The 17,784-nt window shown below is 43.5% G+C and overlaps 1 protein-coding gene across 4 annotated transcripts in view; it reads right to left on the bottom strand.

Annotated features, from left to right (window-relative positions):
* The window catches only part of Luc7l (LUC7 like), a 36,894-nt gene that overhangs the window by 11,832 nt on the left and 7,278 nt on the right, over nucleotides 1-17,784 (bottom strand). For all 4 annotated transcript variants that reach the window (XM_045130170.1, XM_004652110.2, XM_004652111.2 and 1 more), the window contains 2 exons: nucleotides 6,586-6,696; nucleotides 1,354-1,497 (listed from right to left, as the gene is read on the bottom strand). In XM_045130170.1, the coding sequence (XP_044986105.1) occupies nucleotides 1,354-1,497; nucleotides 6,586-6,696 (255 nt within the window). The remainder of the gene's footprint in view (nucleotides 1-1,353; nucleotides 1,498-6,585; nucleotides 6,697-17,784) is intronic.

Below are 17,784 nucleotides of genomic sequence, written 5' to 3'. Positions count from 1 at the left end.
CATTTGTGCATCTAGCTTACATGGGATCTGGAGATTCAAATATGGATCCTTAGGCTTTACAGGCATGCACCTTAACTGCTAAACCATCTCTCCAGGCTTCAGCAGGGTGTAGTAGCATACACCTTTAATCCCAGCACTTGGGAGGCAGAGGTAGGAGGATTGCTGTGAGTTTGAGGACACCAAGACTACATAGTGAATTCCAGGCCTGAGCTAGAATGAGACTCTACCTGGGACAACCAAGGTTAGCTAGATGCACAAGGTAGCGCATGCATCTGGAGTTTGTTTGCAGTGGCTGGAGGCCCTGGAACCCATTCTCTCTCTCTGCCTCTTTCATTCACTCAAATAAATAAATTAAATTAAATTATTTTTAAAATATTAGAAATAGGGCCAGGCATGGTGGCGCACGCCTTTAATTCCAGCACTCGAGAGGCAGAGGTAGGAGGACTGCAGTAAGTTCGAGGCCAGCCTGAGACTACATAGTGAATTCCAGGTCAGCCTGGGTTAGAGGAAGACCTTACCTCAAAAAACCAAAAAATAAATAAATAAAAATAAAATATTTAAAATATTATTAAAAAACAGGAGGTGCCAGGTGTGGTGGTGCACACCTTTAATCCCAGCACTTGGGAGGCAGAGATAGGCGGATCACAGTGAGTTCAAGGCCACCCTGAGACTACAGAATGAATTCCAGGTCAGTCTGGGCTAGAGTGAGACCCTACCTCAAAAAAAAAAAAATAAATAAATAAAAACAACCACCACCACCAATAAAAAACCCCGTGAAGGTGGCACATAATCCCAGCACTTGGGAGGCAGAGGTAGGAGGATCACCATGAGTTTGATGCCACCTTGACACCACATAGTGAATTCCAAGTCATCCTGGACTAGAGTGAAACCCTACCTCAAAGAACAAAACAAAACAAAATAATAATAATAATATATAATAATAATAAGTAAAAACAAAGCAATTAAAAAAAAGACAGCCAGATGTGGTGGCACATGCATTTAATCCCAGCAGTTGGGAGCAGAGGTAGGATCGCTGAGACTTCGAGGACACCCTGAGACTACATAGTGAACTCCAGATCAGCCTGAGGCAGAATGAGACAGTACCTTGAAAAGCCAAAAACAACAATAATAATAATAATAAAATAGAAAACCAAAAAGGGCCTGCATCACCACGACAGGCTACTTTCTTTTTGTTTTGTTCAAAGTAGGGTCACAAGTAACCCAGCTTGGCCTCGAACTCAAATTCAAGGCTGGCCTTGAATTCCTGATCTTTTTGGCTCTGCCTCCCAAGCATAGGGATCATAGGCATGTGCACCATGCCTTCCTTTTACTTTAGACATTTCTTTCACCAACCTCTGCTTCTTTTTTCTTTGCACGAACTTTCTCCACTTCCATAAGAATCTTCTGGGATTCATCCACATTTCCTTCAGCTCCTAACTGTTCAGCTTTAGCAAGGAGTTTTCCTATTTCTTCATTCAACTCATGGACTTTTTCTGCCTGAGGAGAGAATCAGATAAAGGCACCTAGCATCAAGATTCAGAATACAAAGAACACAAGGCTTTCTCATGGTGCATTTCTGGCCTATATCCCTGAAAACAAATGGAACATCTTGGATTGGGGAAGGCTCAGCAAGCAAGGTTCAATTCCCTAGTACCGATGTAAAGTCAGATGCACAAAGTGGCACACTTGTCTGGAGTTTTTAACAGTGGAAGGAAGCCCTGGTGCGCCCATATTCTCTGTCTGTCTCTTTCTCTCTCTCTCTGCCTCAATTAAGTACATAAAAAAACTTATAAGCGGAGAATATTAAGATTCATAATTATTAGCATATTTAAGATATAGTTTTTATTTATTAATTTGCAAGTAGACAGAGAGAGATAGACAGAAAAGGAGGTAAGGAAATAGAAAATGGGGACACCAGGGCCTCCAGCCACTGCAAAGGAACTCCAAATATACATGCCACTACAGCTGCCTTTACATAGGTACTAGGGAATCAACCTCGGGTCATGGGCTTTACAGGCAAGTGCCTTACCTGCAAAGCCATCTCTCCAGCCCTTAGCACTTTTTTCTTTTTTTCTTTTTGGTTTTCAAGGTAGAGTCTCACTCTAGCCCAGGCTGACCTGGAATTCATTATGTAGTCTCAGGTTGGCCTTGAACTCACAGCAATTCTCCTACCTCTGCCTCCCAAGTGCTGGGATTAAAGGCATGTACCACCATGGCTGGCTAGCATATCTTTTGGAACCAAAATTTCATTATGGGTCAGGGAAATGGCACAGCAGTTAGGGGGACTTGCTTATAAGACATACCAGTCTATGTTCAATTCCCAGTACCTACATAAAGTCACAAGTACAGGGCTCGAGGGATGGCTTAGCAGTTAAGGCACTTGCCTGCAAAGCCAGAGGGCCCAGGTTCAATTCCCCAGGACCCACGGTTAGCCAAATGCACAAGGGGGGAACCTTCGTCTGGAGTTTGTTTGCAGTGGCTGGAAGCCCTGGCGTGCCCATTCCCATTCTCACTCTTGCACTCTGCCTCTAATAAATAAGTTTTAAAAAGTCACAAGAACAAAATGGTGCATGTATCTGAGTTCATCTGAAGCAGCAAGAGGGCCTGGCACACCCATATTCTTTCTCTTTGTCTTTCAAATAAGTAAATAAATAAAAATATTAGCTGGGTATAGTGGGTCATGCCTTTAACTCCAGCACGTGGGAGGTAGGGGTAGGAGGATCACTGAGTTCATTGCCACCCTACATATTTGCTACAGCAAGACCCTACATCCAAATAAAAATAATAAATAGGGGCCAGAGGGATGGCTTAGGAGTTAAGTCACTTGCCTGCAAAGCCAAAGGACCCAAGTTTAAGTACCCACAACCCACATAAGCCAGATGCACAAGGTGGCCCATGCATCTGGAGTTCATTTGCAGTGGCTAGAGGCCCTAGTATGTGCATGAACTCTCGCTATCTCTCTCTCCCTAAAGGTGGCACATGTGTCTGAAGTTCGTTTGCAGTGGCTAGAGGCCCCTATCAAGCCCATTCTATCTCTTTCTCTCTGCCTCTTTCTCTGCCTGTCACTCTCAAATAAATATATAAACAATTAAAAAAAAAATAAAAACTACAATCTCTTTGTAAAATAAAAATATAAAGACAGTTGGACTCATACAAGCACAAATGAAGACAGTTCTGAATTTTGACATTTTTTGTCTTTTTTTTTTTAATTTTTTTTTTTTTTATTTGATAGTGACAGAGAGAAAGAGGCAGATAGGGAGAGAAGAGAGAGAATGGGCATGCCAGGGCCTCCAGCCACTGCAAACGAACACCAGACACTTGCGCCCTCTTGTGCATCTGGCTAATGTGGGACCTGGGGAATCGAGCCTCGAACCGGGATCCTTAGGCTTCACAGGCAAGTGTTTAACTGCTAAGCCATCTCTCCAGCCCCTGAATTTTGACATTTTATCAAACATAAAAACCACCAATCTGAGCCAGGCATGGTGGCCCATGCCTTTAATCCCAGCACTTGGGAGGCAGAGGTAGGAGGATCACCATGAGTTCAAGGCCACCCTGAGACTACATAGTGAATTCTAGGTTAGCCTAAACTACAGTAGGTCCCTACCTCAAAATATCAAGGGGGACTGGAGAAATGGCTTAGTGGTTAAGCGCTCGCCTGTGAAGCCTAAGGATCCCAGTTTGAGGCTCGATTCCCCAGGATCCACATTAGCCAGGTACACAAGGGGGCGCACGCACCTGGACTTCATTCACAGTGGCTGGAGGCCCTGGCGTACCCATTCTCATTCTCTCTCTCTCTCTCTCTCTCTATCTGCCTCTTCCTCTCTCTGTTTATCACTCTCAAACAAATAAATAAAAATTAAAAAAAACAAAAAAAAATTAAAAAATATATCAAGGGGAAAAAAAACCCCACCAATCTTTTTGTTGTTGCTGTTGTTGTTATTTTAGAGAGAGAGAACTGGCACACCAAGACCTCAGCCACTCTAATCAAACTCCAGACACATGTGCTGCCTAGTGAGCAAGTGTGACCTTGCACTTGCCTCACCTTTGTGCTTACACTGGATCTAGAGAGTTGAACATGGGTCCTTAGGCTTCACAGGCAAGTGCCTTAACCACTAAGCCATCTCTCCAGCCCAAAAAAACCACCAATCTTTTAATTATTTTCTTGCACATATTTTGTATCTACATTCACTGAATCTGATTGGATCCCTGGACTTTATTTTACTTAATTTATTTATTTTTGAGATAGGGTCTCACTCTAGCTCAGGCTGACCTGGAATTCACTATGTAGTCTCAGTATGGCCTCAAACAGTGATCCTTCTACCTCTGCTTCCCAGTGCTGAGATTAAAGGCATACACCACTACACCCAGTGCTAGATTATATTTAAATTTTCAGTGAAGGTCTGTACATAAATATACTAACTGGGTGTTGTTTGGGAATGAATGTTCTTCTGGGTGTCCACTGTTTTTTTTTTTTTTTTTTTTAATTTTTATTAACATTTTCCATGATTATAAAATATATCCCATGGTAATTCCCTCCCTCCCCACCCCCACACTTTCCCATTTGAAATTCCATTCTCCATCATATTACCTCCCTGTTTTGTTATTTTTTAAACATTTTATTTTTCATTTATTTATTTGGCAGAAAGAGAGACTGGGCGCATATCAGGACCTCCAGCCACTACAAACAAACTCCAGACATATGTGTCACTATGAGCATCTGGCTTACTTGAGTACTGAGGAATCAAACCTGGGTCCTTACGCTTCACAGGCAATCACCTTAACCTCTAAGTCATCTCTCCAGCTTATTATTATTTGAGACAGAGGCAAATAAATGGCCTTGAGCTGATACAAATGAACTACAGACACGTACGTAAGCCCTCTTGGTGCATGTGCGACATTGTGTGCTTACATCCCTGTGTTTCTATGTGGGATCTAGAGATTAAAAACACTAGTCCTTACACTTTGCAGGCAATTTACTATATTATCTTAGAATGGCCTTGAACTCAATGATCCTCCTACCTGTGCCTCCAGTATGCTAGGATTAAAGCCATGGCCATCACACCCAGCACAGAGTATTCATTGTTACTCCTTATATAGCAACAAAACACTTCTTTTGTTACATGCAAAGTCTTCACAGGGTCCTAAAATGCAGACAAATCAGCATATTTTAAAAACTAGCACATTTTGTAGGGCATGGTGGCACATGCCTTTAATCCTAGCACTTGGAAAGCAGAGGTAGGAGGATCTCCAAGAGTTCAAGGCAACCATGAGACTATATAGTGAATTCCAGGTCAGCCCGGGCTAGAGTAAAAGCCTACCTTGGAACTCCCCATCCCCCAAAAAATGAGCTGGAGAGATGCCTTAGCAGTTAAAGTGCTTGCCTGCACAGCCTAAGGGCCTATGCTCAACTCTCCAGGTTTCATGTAAGCCAGGTGATGCAAGTGCAAAAGGTTGTACATGATCAGGTGGCACACGCATCTGAAGTTCAATTACAGAGACTGAAGGCCCTGGCATTCCAATTCTCTCTCTCATTGAAAAAACAAAAAGCATGGCTGGGGAATGTCTTAGTCGTTAAGATGTTTGCCTGCTAAGCCTAAGGACCCAGGGATGATTCTCCAGGTGCCACATAAGCCAGAGGCACAAGGGGGCGCATGTGTCTAGATGTCCGGACATGCCCATTCTCTTTTTCTCTATATTTACCTCTCCGTGTGTGTGTGTGTGTGTGTGTGCGCGCGCGCGCGCGCGCGCCTCTCTCTCTCAAATAAATAAATATTTTTTTTAAAAAAGGAAAGAAAAGAGAAAAAAAAGCACAAAAAGGTCAACTCAGAGATCTTCCCACCCCTGTCTCCAGAGCGCTAGGATTAAAGGCATGTATCATCATGTCCAGTGGCTGCCTTTATGTGTTATTAGTTTAGTGTTCTAGGTATAGGAAATAAAATATCTAGGTTTAATAGACAAAGTTAGGCAAGAAAAACAGTGAATAACTGATTCACCTACAGACAATAGCATCTTTTTACCCAATTAGCATAAAGCCTAAGAAATCAAGGAATACTAGTTCCATTGAAAAGGGGACAAGACAGCTGAGCTTCCAGGTTTGTCTTCTACAGATTTATCTTTCACTGCACCAAGGGGATATATACCACAGCTTGATCACTTCCATAAAAAAAATTTTTGTTTCCGGTTTTATGTGGATATGATTTTTGACAGTTAAAAAAAAAAAAGCCGAGATGTGGTACACGCCTTTAATCCCAACACTCAGGAGGCAAAGATAGGAGGATCGCCACAAGTTTAAGGCCACCTGAGAATTCCAGGTCAGTGTGGGCTAGAGCAAGACTCTAACTTAAAAAAAAAGAAAATTACCCAGGTATGGTGGCACATGCCTTTAATCCCACCACTAGAGAGGCAGAGGTAGGAAGATCAATGTGAGTTTGAGTCAACCCTGAGACTACATAGTAAATTTCAGTAAACCATGGGCTAGAGTGAAGCCCTACCTCGAAAAACAAAAATAAAAAATGCATGAGGGAGAAGACAACAGCAATAAATAGCCAAATACTCAAGAGATTTATCTAAAGTCCCCAGACATACCTTTGCAGAAACTTCTGCACTGATCTCCTCCTGTGTTTCAGCCAGCCGTTTCTTAGCAAGCTCAGTTCTCCGATCACACTCTGCAATGAAGGACTCCAAGTGATCCATTGCCTACCTCAGGAAAAGCAGAAAGCTATAATCATCAATGAATACACTGGCTCTTATCTGTGTTTTATTAAATATATACAAAGGGTTAGGGTTAGATATACAGTCAATATGCCCGGTTATAGGATTTTATGTTTTGACAGTTCTCAGAAGTCTCAGAAATATAGCTACCTGTTCGGAGGAACAAAATTGAGTTTTTTCATGCAATTAGTTCGATGGGAAAATGAGAAATCACCAGTGAAGATACTCAATACTGGACATTGCAAGTCTTAAGTTTGGCAAGCCAGGCCAAATGAGCCAATGGATGCAATAGTGGCACATCTGTCAAGGAGGAAACCAACTGCCCTCTCACTCAACTGGAGTGAATATAACCCTGATACTGAAAACTTAATACAGGGGTAGTCATGAGCCCTAGGGGTGTAACGTCTGCTGCTGTCTGGCTAAATGTATATACTATGCTTATTAAATTGCCCAGTAAGCACTTCTCTTTATGTTCATACCCATATATTAATGCTACTCTCACTTTTGGTAGAGAATCCTCTTTTCAGATGGCAGTGACCTTGGGATGACTCAGAAGGCATCATGGTGCTGGAAAGAAGTGACCGGAGTTAAGCCAGGCATGGTGGCACACGCCTTTAATCCCAGCACTCAGGAGGCAGAAGGAGGATCGCCATGAGTTCGAGGCCAACCTAAGACTACATACTGAATTCCAGGTTAAGACCTGGGCCAGAGTGAGACCCTACCTCGAAAACAAACAAAACAAAAGTGCCTGGAGTGGTCAGTACTGAAATTTCTCTATCACACCTTCCAAGGTTCAGGGTCTATTGTGAAAGAGGTGAAGGAAAGAATGTAAGAGCCAAAGGAATTGTAAGACTCCTTACAACATGCTCCCCCAGACACAAAATGGCCATATCCATGACCACACAGTACCTGACACTACCATCATAAGACCATCATAATAGGGGTATCAGATCATGACATCAAAATAAAAGAGACACTGATTGAGAGAGGGAGGGGATATGATGGAGAATGGAGTTTCAAAGGGAAAAGTGGGGGGAGAGAGGGCATTGCCATGGGATTCCCTCCCCCCGCCCCCGAGGTAGGGTCTCACTCTAGCTCAGGCTGACCTGGAATTCACTCTGTAGTCTCAAGGTGGCTTCGAACTCATGGCGATCCTCCTACCTCTGCCTCCCAAGTGCTGGGATTAAAGGCATGCACCACCATGCCCAGCTCCCATGGGATATTTTTTATCATCATGGAAGTTGTTAATAAAAAAGGAAAAAGGGGCTGGAGAGATGGCTTAGCAGTTAAGTGCTTGCCTGTGAAGCCCGAGGACCCTGGTTCAAGGCTCAATTCCCCAGGACCCACGTTAGCCAGATGCACAAGGGGGTGCACACATCTGGAGTTCGTTTGCAGTGGCTGGAGGCCCTGGCATGCTCATTCTTTCTATCTCCCTCTTTCTCTGTCTGTCTGTCCCTCTCAAATAAATAAATAAAAATAAACAAAAAATTTAAAAAAAAATTGGGGCTGGAGAGATGGCTTAGAGGTTAAGCGCTTGCCTGAGAAGCCTAAGGATCCCAGTTCGAAGCTCGATTACCCAGGACCCACATTAAACAGATGCACAAGGGGCACAAGCATCTGGAGTTCATTTGCAATGGCTGGAAGCCCTGGCGCGCGCATTCTCTCTCTCTCTCTTTTTCTGTCACCCTCAAATAAATAAATAAACAAAAAAATTAAAACATGTTACAAGGCAGTCTTCCAGACAAAAAAAGTTTTTGACTCAGTGACTGGTTTTGTGCACACTTCCCAAAGCTTCCTGGCTGCCTGTGCAAGACACTGATTAAAAGATTCAAATCAAAGCCGGGCGTGGTGGCGCACGCCTTTAATCCCAGCACTCGGGAGGCAGAGGTAGGAGGATCGCCGTGAGTTCGAGGCCACCCTGAGACTACATAGTGAATTCCAGGTCAGCCTGAGCCAGAGTGAGACCCTGCCTCGAAAAACAAAAAAAAAAAAGATTCAAATCAAAAAGCCAGGCATGGTGGCGCACACCTTTAATCCCAGCACATGGGAGGCAGAGGTAGGAGGATCACTGAGTTCAAGGCCACCCTGAGAATGCAGAGTGAATTCCAAGTCTGCCTGAGCTAGAGTGAGACCCTACCTTGAAAAACCAAAATAAATAAATAAATTAATTAATTAAAGATTCAAATCAGGGCTGGAAGTATGGCTTAGTAGTTAAGGTGTTTGCCTGCAAAGCCAAAGGACCCAGGTTCGATTCCCCAGGACCCAGGTTAGCCAGATGCACAAGGGGGCATACGTGTCTGGAGTTCGTTTGCAGTGGCTGGAGGCCCTGGCATGCCCATTCTTTGTCTCTTCCTCCTCTCTCTGTCAAATAAATCAATAATAATCAATCAAAAATAAAATATCCTTCCCAACCACCCTACCTCTGCCTATTTCTCAATCTCTCAAATAAAGAAAAATAAAATACTTTTTAAAAAAAGTTTCCATATCCAGGTGTGGTGGTGCATGCCTTGAATTTTAGCACTTGGGAGGCAGAGGTAGGAGGATTGCCATAAGTTCGAGGCCACCCTGAGATGACAGTGAATTCCAGGTCAGCGTGAACTAGAGTAAGACCCTACCTCAAAAAACCAAAAAGGAAAAAAAAAAGAAAAAAAGATTCCACAGCAGGTATGGTGGCTCACAGGTTTAATCTCAGCACTCTGTAGGCAGGGGTAGGAGGATTCCCATGAGTTTTAGGCCACCCTGAGACCACAGAGTGAATTCCAGGTCAGCCTGTACTAAAGAGAGACCCTACCTCAAAAAACAAAACAAAACAAAATGATCCAAATCAGCAGGGCATGGTGGCCCATGCCTTTAATCCCAGCACTCCAGAGGCAAAGGTAGAAGGATCACCATGAGTTCAAGGCCACCCTGAGAATACATAGTGAAACCCTAACTTGAAAAAAGATTCAAATCAAGGGTGTAGTGGTGCACACCTTTAAGGCTACTTAATGAATTACAGATCAACCTGAGCTAGAGTGGGATCCTACCTGGAAAAACAAAAAGATTCAAATCAAGTGCTGGGCAAGATGGCAAAGACCTTTAATTCTAGTACTCATAACACAGGCAGAAGAACTGCTGTGAGTTCAAGGACAGCCTGGGACTAGACTGACTTCACGGTCAGCAGGACAAAGTGAAACCCTATCTCAAAAAAACAAGACAGAAGTGGGCACAGTGGAGTATGCCTTTAATCCCTGCACTCCCACTAGGGAAGCTAACGTAAGAAGCTTGCTATAAGTTCAAAGCCAGTAGAGACTACATAGTAAAATTCCAGATCAGGCTGATTAGAGTGAGACCCTACCTCAAAGAAAAAAAAAAGGGGGAGTTTTCATCTTGGCATCAGAGAGATGGCTGAGTGGGTACAGTGACTGCTATGTAAGTATGAAGTACCAAGTTTGAAATCCAAACACCCATTAAGGGCCACACAAGGCAGCATATGCCTAAAACTTAGTGTTGGAGAGGGCAAGACAGTAGGATCTCTGGAAATTGCTGCCTAGCTATTCAAGCAGAATCAGTGTGCACCAGGTTTAGTCAGAGACCTCCTGTGGAAAAATAAGGCAAAGGGGGTGGGAAGATGGCTCAGCAGTTAAAGCTGCTTGCTTGCAAAGCCTGAAGCCTGGGTATGATTCCCCAAAACCTATAATGCAAAAAGTTATTACAGAAGGTCTGTGGTGATGGCTTAGAGGTTGAGGCGCTTGAATGCAAAGCCTAAGAACCATATTAAACTCTCCAGATCCCATGTAAACCAGTCACACAAGGGTGAAGCAAGTGCAAGGTCACACATGTCCAGTAGGTGGAGCAAGTGTCTGGAGTGTGACAGTGGTGGCTGAGGTCTTGGCACACCAATTCTTTCGCTCTATGTAAATTAAAAAAAAATAAATAAGCGCTGGGTGTGGTAGCCTACAACTTCAATCCCAGCACTTGGGAGGCAGAGGTAGGAGGATCACCATGAGTTCCAGACCACCCTGAGACTACATAGTGAATTCCAGGTCAGCCTGGACTAGAATGAAGCCCTACCTCAAAAAGAAAACAAACAAAAAGTGGGCTGGAGGGATGGCTTAGTGGTTAAGAAATTTGCCTGCAACACAAAAAGACTCAGGTTCAATTCCCCAGGACCCACGTTAGCCAGAGGCACAAGGTGGTACAGGCATCCGGAGTTCATATGCAGTGGCTGGCAGCCCTGGTGTGCCCATTCTCTCACTTTCCCTCTTTCTCTCTGTCAAATAAATAAGTAAAAATTTTAAAAATGTTATATGTGTCTGAAGTTCATCTGCAGTGGCAACAGGCCCTGGCTTGCTCACACTCTTTCACTTAAATAAAGATCTAAAAATTTGGACTATGGCTTAGCAGCTTGCCTGGAAAGCCAAAGAGAACCAACAATCCTCTAGGACTCACATAAGCAAGATGCAAAAGATAACTGGGCGTGGTAGTAGACACATTTAATCCCAGCAATCAGGAGGCAGAGGTAGGAATGACTGCCATGAGTCTGAGGCCACCCTGAGACTGCATAGTGAATTCTAGGTCAGCCCAGGGTAGAGTTAAGACCCTACCTCAAAAAAGGGGGGGGGGAGGGGCAGAGATATAACTTAGCAGTTAAGGCACTTGCTGGAAAGCCAGATGGTGCATGTGTCTGGAGTTGGTTTGCAGCGGCTAAAGGCCCTGGCACACCTATTCTCTCTCTGCCTCTTTCTCTATCAATAAAATTATAAAATAAAATAAAAAAAATTTAAAGATATACAAGATAGTACATGGGTCAGACATACATCTGCAATAGTTGGAGATCCTGTTTTGCAATCTGTTAGAGCCATTGTGAAAATCAGTGTGGAGGTTCCTAAGCTAAAAATAGATCTGCCATATGACCCAGCTATAGCACGCCAAGGTATATATCCTAAGGACTCATCTCACTGTATTAGAGATACTTGCTCAACCATGTTTATTGCCACTCCATTCACAATAGCTGGGAAATGGAACCAGCCTAGATATCCCCCAACTAATAAGTGCATAATGAAGATATGGCACATTTAAACAATGGAGTTCTACTCAGTGGTAAAGAAAAATGAAGTTACGCAGGAAAATGGATGGATCTGGAAAGGATTATACTAAATGAGGTAACCCAGGCCCAGAAAGCCAAATGTCACAGGTTCTCTCTCATATGTGGATCCTAGCTACAGATGGTTGGACTTCTGTGGGAGTAGGAAGAAAACTCAGTAGCAACGGCCAGTAAGCTAGAAAAGAGATATAAAGGGAAGAGAAAGGAAGGGAGGGGGTACTTAATAGCATGGTATATAGTATGAATGAATGAATGAATGAATGAATGAGTGAGTGTGTGTGTGTGTGTGTGTGTGTGTGTGCAGTAGATTAATGGGGGTGAAAAGCCCCAAGTGAGATCAGGGGAAGAGATTGAGTAAAGGAAAGGTGGAGGGAGGGCTAATCAAAATCTAAGAGGATATAAATAAATCATACGGAATCCAAATTTTTTGGCAATGGAACACTCAGGAGCCATAGATTGTTACTAGAAACTTTTCAGTGCCAGGGATGGGATACCTCCAGTGAATTGTTGGCCAGGGAGGTCCCTGATGCCCCCAAAGCATTATAGGCCATTGCCAAGGCCCTTGGTTTCCCACCAGGAATGCATGGTAAGACTGTATCACTGAAGACTCCACATACTTGGGCTGCAAGGCCACTGAGAAATCCTGCTGGAACTGAGCTGATAACCTCCTCCATATAGACCAGCTGACAGAAAGCTGCATGCATGCTCCATTCTGCATGCAGTTCAATGGGAAAGAGAGAAATCACCAGTGAAGATACTTAACAGTGGACACTGCAAGCCTTATATTTGGCCAGCCAGGTCAAATGAGCCAATGGATGCAATGGCAGGTCTGTCATAGTGGAACCAACTACCCTCTAATTGGACTGGAGGCCTGCTCCACAAGAGGGAATATATCCCTGATACTGAAAACCTAAAACAGGGGTAGTCATGAACCCTAGGGGTATAATGTCTGCTGTATGGCTAAATGTATATACTATGCTCATCAAACTACCCAGTAAGGACTTCTCTTAATATTCATACCTATGTATTAATGCTACTCTCACTTTTGGTAGAGACCCTTCTCTGTGCAGATGGCAGTGACCTTGGGATGACTCAGAAGGCATCATGGTTCTGGTAAGAAGTTGGAGGAGTACTCAGCACTGCAATATCTCTATCGTACCTTCCAAGGCTTGGGGTCCATTGCAGGAGAGGTGGCAGAAAGAATGTTAAGAGCCAAAGGAAGGGTAGGACTCCTTACAAAGTGTTCCTCCAGATACAAAATGGCCTGGATATCTATGACCTCACAGTGCTTGACACTACCTACACAAGACCATCATAAGAGGAGGAAAAGATCATGACATCAAAATAAAGAGAGACTGATTGAGAGCGGGAGGGGATATGATGGAGAATGGAGTTTCAAAGGGAAAGTAGGGGAAGGGAGGGCATTACCATGGGATATTATTTACAATCATGAAAGTTGTTTAAAAAAAATAATAAATAGGGGCTGTAGAGATGGCTTAGCAGCCAAGCACTTGCTATGAAGCCTAAGGACCCCAGTTTGAGGCTCAGTTCCCCAGGACCCACGTTAGGCAGATGCACAAGGAGGCACATGCATCTGGAGTTTGTTTGCAGTGCTGGAGGCCCTGGCACACCTATACTCTCTATCTCTGCCTCCTTCTCTCTGTCTGTTGCTCTCAAATAAAGCAAAAAAAAAAATAATTTTTTAAAAAAGATGTACAAAGCCGTGGTGGTGTACGCCTTTAATCCCCCCCCCCAAAAAAAGATATACAAGATAGCACATGGGTCTGGAGTTCATCTGCAACAGCTGGAGGTCCTGTTGTGCCCATTCTCTCAAATAAGTAAACAGATATATATATATTTTTTTCTTTTTTGAGTTTTTTTTTAAACTTTATTTTTATTTATTTATTTGTTTGAGAGAGAAAGATGCAGAGAGATAGAGGGAGGGAGAGAGAAATAAGGGGCACACCAGGGAATCTAGCAGCTGCAAAGGAACTCCAGATGCATGTGCCACCTTGTGTATCTGGCTACGTGGGTCCTGGGGAATTGAACTTGGGTCCTTTGGCTTTGCAGGCAAGCGACTTAACCGCCAAGCCATCTCTCCAGTCCCCTTTTTTGAGTTTTTGAATAGGGTCTCACTCTAGCCCAGGATGAGCTTGAACTCATGCGATCCACCCACCTCTGCCTCCCAAGTGCTGGGATTAAAGGCGTGCACTACAACGCCCGGCATTAAATATATTTTTTCAATGTTTTTAGAGATAGCGCATATGCACAGGAGAGAATTGGAGAATTGGTGCTCCAGGGTATCAGCCAATGCAAGCTAACTCCAGAAGCTTGTACCACCTTTGCATCTGGCTTATGCCCACATAAGAAGAGTCAAACAAGGGTCCTTACCTTAGAGACCTCTAAGCCATCTCTCCAGCACAGAATATATTTTAAAATTAAAAGAAAAAAAAGGGCTGGGTATTTATCTGTGAAGCCTAAGGACTCTGGTTCAATTCCCCAGGACCCACGTAAGCCCAATGCACAAGGGAGTTCATGCATCTGGAGTTTGTTTGCAGTGGCTGGGAGCCCTGGCATGCCCATTCTCTCTGCCTCTTTCTCTTTTGCTCTCTCTCAAATAAATAAATATTTTTTTAAAAATTAGGGGTGAGGGAGGGCCTTACCATGAGATATTGCTTACAATCATGAAAATTGTTAATTAAAAATAAATTAATTTAAAAAAATTTTTAAAGCTGGGCATGGTGGTGCACGCCTTTAATCCCAGCACTAGGGAGGCAGAGGTAGGAGGACTGCTGTGAGTTTGAGGCCACCTTGAGACTACACAGTGAATTCCAGGTCAGGCTGGCAGAGTGAGACCTACCTTGAAGAAAAAAAAAAAAAAAAGGGGGGGGGAGAGATAGCTTTGTGGTTAAGGTGCTTGACCGTGAAGTCTAAGGAGCCAGGTTTGATTCCCCAGTACCCACATAAAACTAGATGCATAGGATGGCACATGCATCTGGAGTTTGTCTGCAGTGGTTGCAGGTCCTGATGTGCCCATTCAATCTTTTTATTTCTTTTAAATTTTTTTGGTCATTTTTATTTATTTACTTGAGAGCAACAGAGAGAGAATGGGCGCGCCAAGGCTCCCAACCACTGCAAACGAACTCCAGACACGTGCGCCCCCCTGTGCATCTGGCTAACGTGGGTCCTGGGGAATTGAGCCTTGAACCCGGATCCTTAGGTTTCACAGGCAAGCGCTTAACCGCTAAGCCATCTCTCCAGCCCTCAATCTCTTTTTCTATCTGCCTCTCTCATCTCTCTCTCTCTCAAATAAATAAAATTAAAAAATATTAAAAACAGGTAGACAGCCAGCCTACTTCAGCTCTGAACAAGACAGTCTAGGCCCTCAGGTCCTTACCAAAGGCTCATTCCCTATACTCTGTGAATAGCCACCTGTGGGTAAATTCCTGGAACATGGCAGACTAGGCCATATAGAACCTAGATAGTAGCAAAAATGAGGTAATAAAAGACCTATGAGAATAAGAGAAAGCTGAGTGCCTAGCATAAGAGGAACCACTTCTACCTATTAACACCCTCCAGAACCTAGGAAGCATCAGAGGAAGAGGCAGATAAAAACTCAATGCTGATCTGACTGCTAGCATGAGAATCTCCTCCAGGGAGACGGCAGCAGACACTGAGAAGACTCAAAAACTCATCAAAGCAGAAAACAAAAGACCAAGGAGAGCTCAACACTTAAGTACTCTGCTTTCTTCAGGCAGGGTCTCACCCTAGCTGAGGCTAGTCTAAAACCTACAGCAATGCTCCAACCTCAGTGTTGCAGTCAGCTTCATGTCGCTGGAATGAATTTCCAAACCAGGCAGTTATGGGAGAAAAGGTATTTATTTATCCAGGAGAAGTTCCATAATGGCAGAAGAAAGTGGCTCCCTTTCACAGGTCCACACAGAGGAAAGCAACACTCCAGGAGCCACAGGCAGAACTCAGGCACTTTGCATACCTTTAGACTGGAATTCCAGATCTACCAAAACACCTTAGGGCGGGACCCTAAGATTTACCCACAGTAACAACACATCAAAAACAACAACAAAAAAAGAAGGTGCTCCAGACATCAGGGTCACACTGGAATTGAGGAACACTGATGAGAGTTAAGAGCTCAGAGATTGTTTTCTGAGCCTAATCTCAGCTCTTTGGAGGCAGAGATAGGAGAACCACCAAGTGTTCAACACCACGCTGCGACTACATAGTGAATTTCAGGTCAGCCTGAGCTAGAATGAGACCCTACCTTGAAAAATCAAAAACAAACAAAAAAATCACAAGGCTGGAGAGAAGACTTAGTAGTTAAGGAGCTTGCATGAGAAGCCTATGGACTCAGGTCGGATTCCCTATTACCCACTTAAGCACAACGTGGCACAGGCATCTGGAATTTGTTCGCAATGCCTGGAGACACTTGCACACCCATTCATTCTCATTCTCTCTCTAATAAATAAATGGTTTTTTTTTTGTTTTTTTTTAATGTAGCTGGGTAGCCAGGCGTGGTGGCATACTCTGGAGGCAGAGGGAGGAGGACTGCCATGAGTTCAAGGTCACCCTGACACTCCATAGTGAATTCTACGTCAGCCTGGGCTAGAGAGAGACCCAACCAAAAAAAAAAAAAAAAAAAAAGTAGCTGAGCACAGTGGCACATGCTTTTAATCCCAGCCCTTGAAAGGCAGAGGTAGAGGGATCATTGTGAGTTCAAGGCCAGCCTGAGCTACAGTGAGATCCACCTCAAAAAATAAAAATAAAGCTGGATGTGGTGGTGCAAGCCTTTAATCCCAGCACTTGGAAGGCAGAGGTAGGAGGATCACCAGGAGTTGGATGCCACCCTGAGGCTACATGGTAAATTCCAGGTCAGCCTGAGCTAGAGTGAGATCCTACCTCAAAAAAACAATAAATTAATTAATTAAATAAAATTTTTAAAAAGTAATGTGAACCAGGTGTGGTGGCTCACATCTATAACCCCAGCACTTGGGAGACTGAGGTAGAATTGACATGACTTCAAGGACAGCCTGGGCTAAAGAGTTATAGGTTAGCCTGGAGAGAAGTAACGCCACAAAGAGAAATTATGTATGTGTGAATATTGTCAACTAAAAAATGTTTAAAAGGGCTGGGAAAATGGCTCAACAGCTAAAATTACTTGCTTCTAAAACATGCAGGCCTAGGTTCAATTCCCTAGTATCCATGTAAACCCAGATGCACAGTAGTATATGCATTTGGAGTTCATTTGCAGTGCCAGGGAGCCCTGGTGCATCCAATAATCTCTCTCGCCTTTAATCTCAGCATTCTGGAGGCTGATGAAGGAGAATCTCAAAATTTTTATGGCCAGCTTCAGACTAAATAGTGAGTTCCAGATCAGGAGGAAACCCTACCTGGAAAACAAAACACAATGAGATGCATGCATCTGGAGTTCGTTCTCAGCGGCGGAAGGCCCTGGTGCACCCATTCTCTCTCTGTTTCTCTCTGCCTTTCTCTCTATCAAATAAATAAATAAAAATAAAAAAATATTGGGCTGGAAAGATTGCTTAGTGGTTAGGGCACTTGCCTGTGAAGCCTAAGGACCCAGGTTTTGTTCCCCAGGACCCATGTAATCCAGATGCAGTAGGTGACACATGTATCTGGAGTTCGTATGCAGCAGCTGGCGACCCTGGCATACCCATTCTCTCTCTCTCTGCCTCTCTCCCTCTTAAATAGTTTTTTTAAAATAAAAATAAATAAAGGGTAGAGAAAGGAAGGGAGGAGGATACTTAATAGGTTGATATTGTATATATGTAATTACAATGATTGTAATGGGGAGGTAATATGATGGAGAATGGAATTTCAAATGGGAATGTGTGGGGGGAGGGAGGGAGGGAATTACCATGGGATATATTTTATAATCATGGAAAATGTTAATAAAAATTAAAAATAAATAAATAAATAAAAATAAATTAATTTAGAAAAGAAAAAGAGGA

The sequence above is a fragment of the Jaculus jaculus genome, chromosome 11 (genome assembly GCF_020740685.1).
Source record: "Jaculus jaculus isolate mJacJac1 chromosome 11, mJacJac1.mat.Y.cur, whole genome shotgun sequence".
Taxonomy (NCBI): Eukaryota; Metazoa; Chordata; class Mammalia; order Rodentia; family Dipodidae; genus Jaculus; species Jaculus jaculus.
This window is presented reverse-complemented; position numbering and strand designations above follow the sequence as displayed.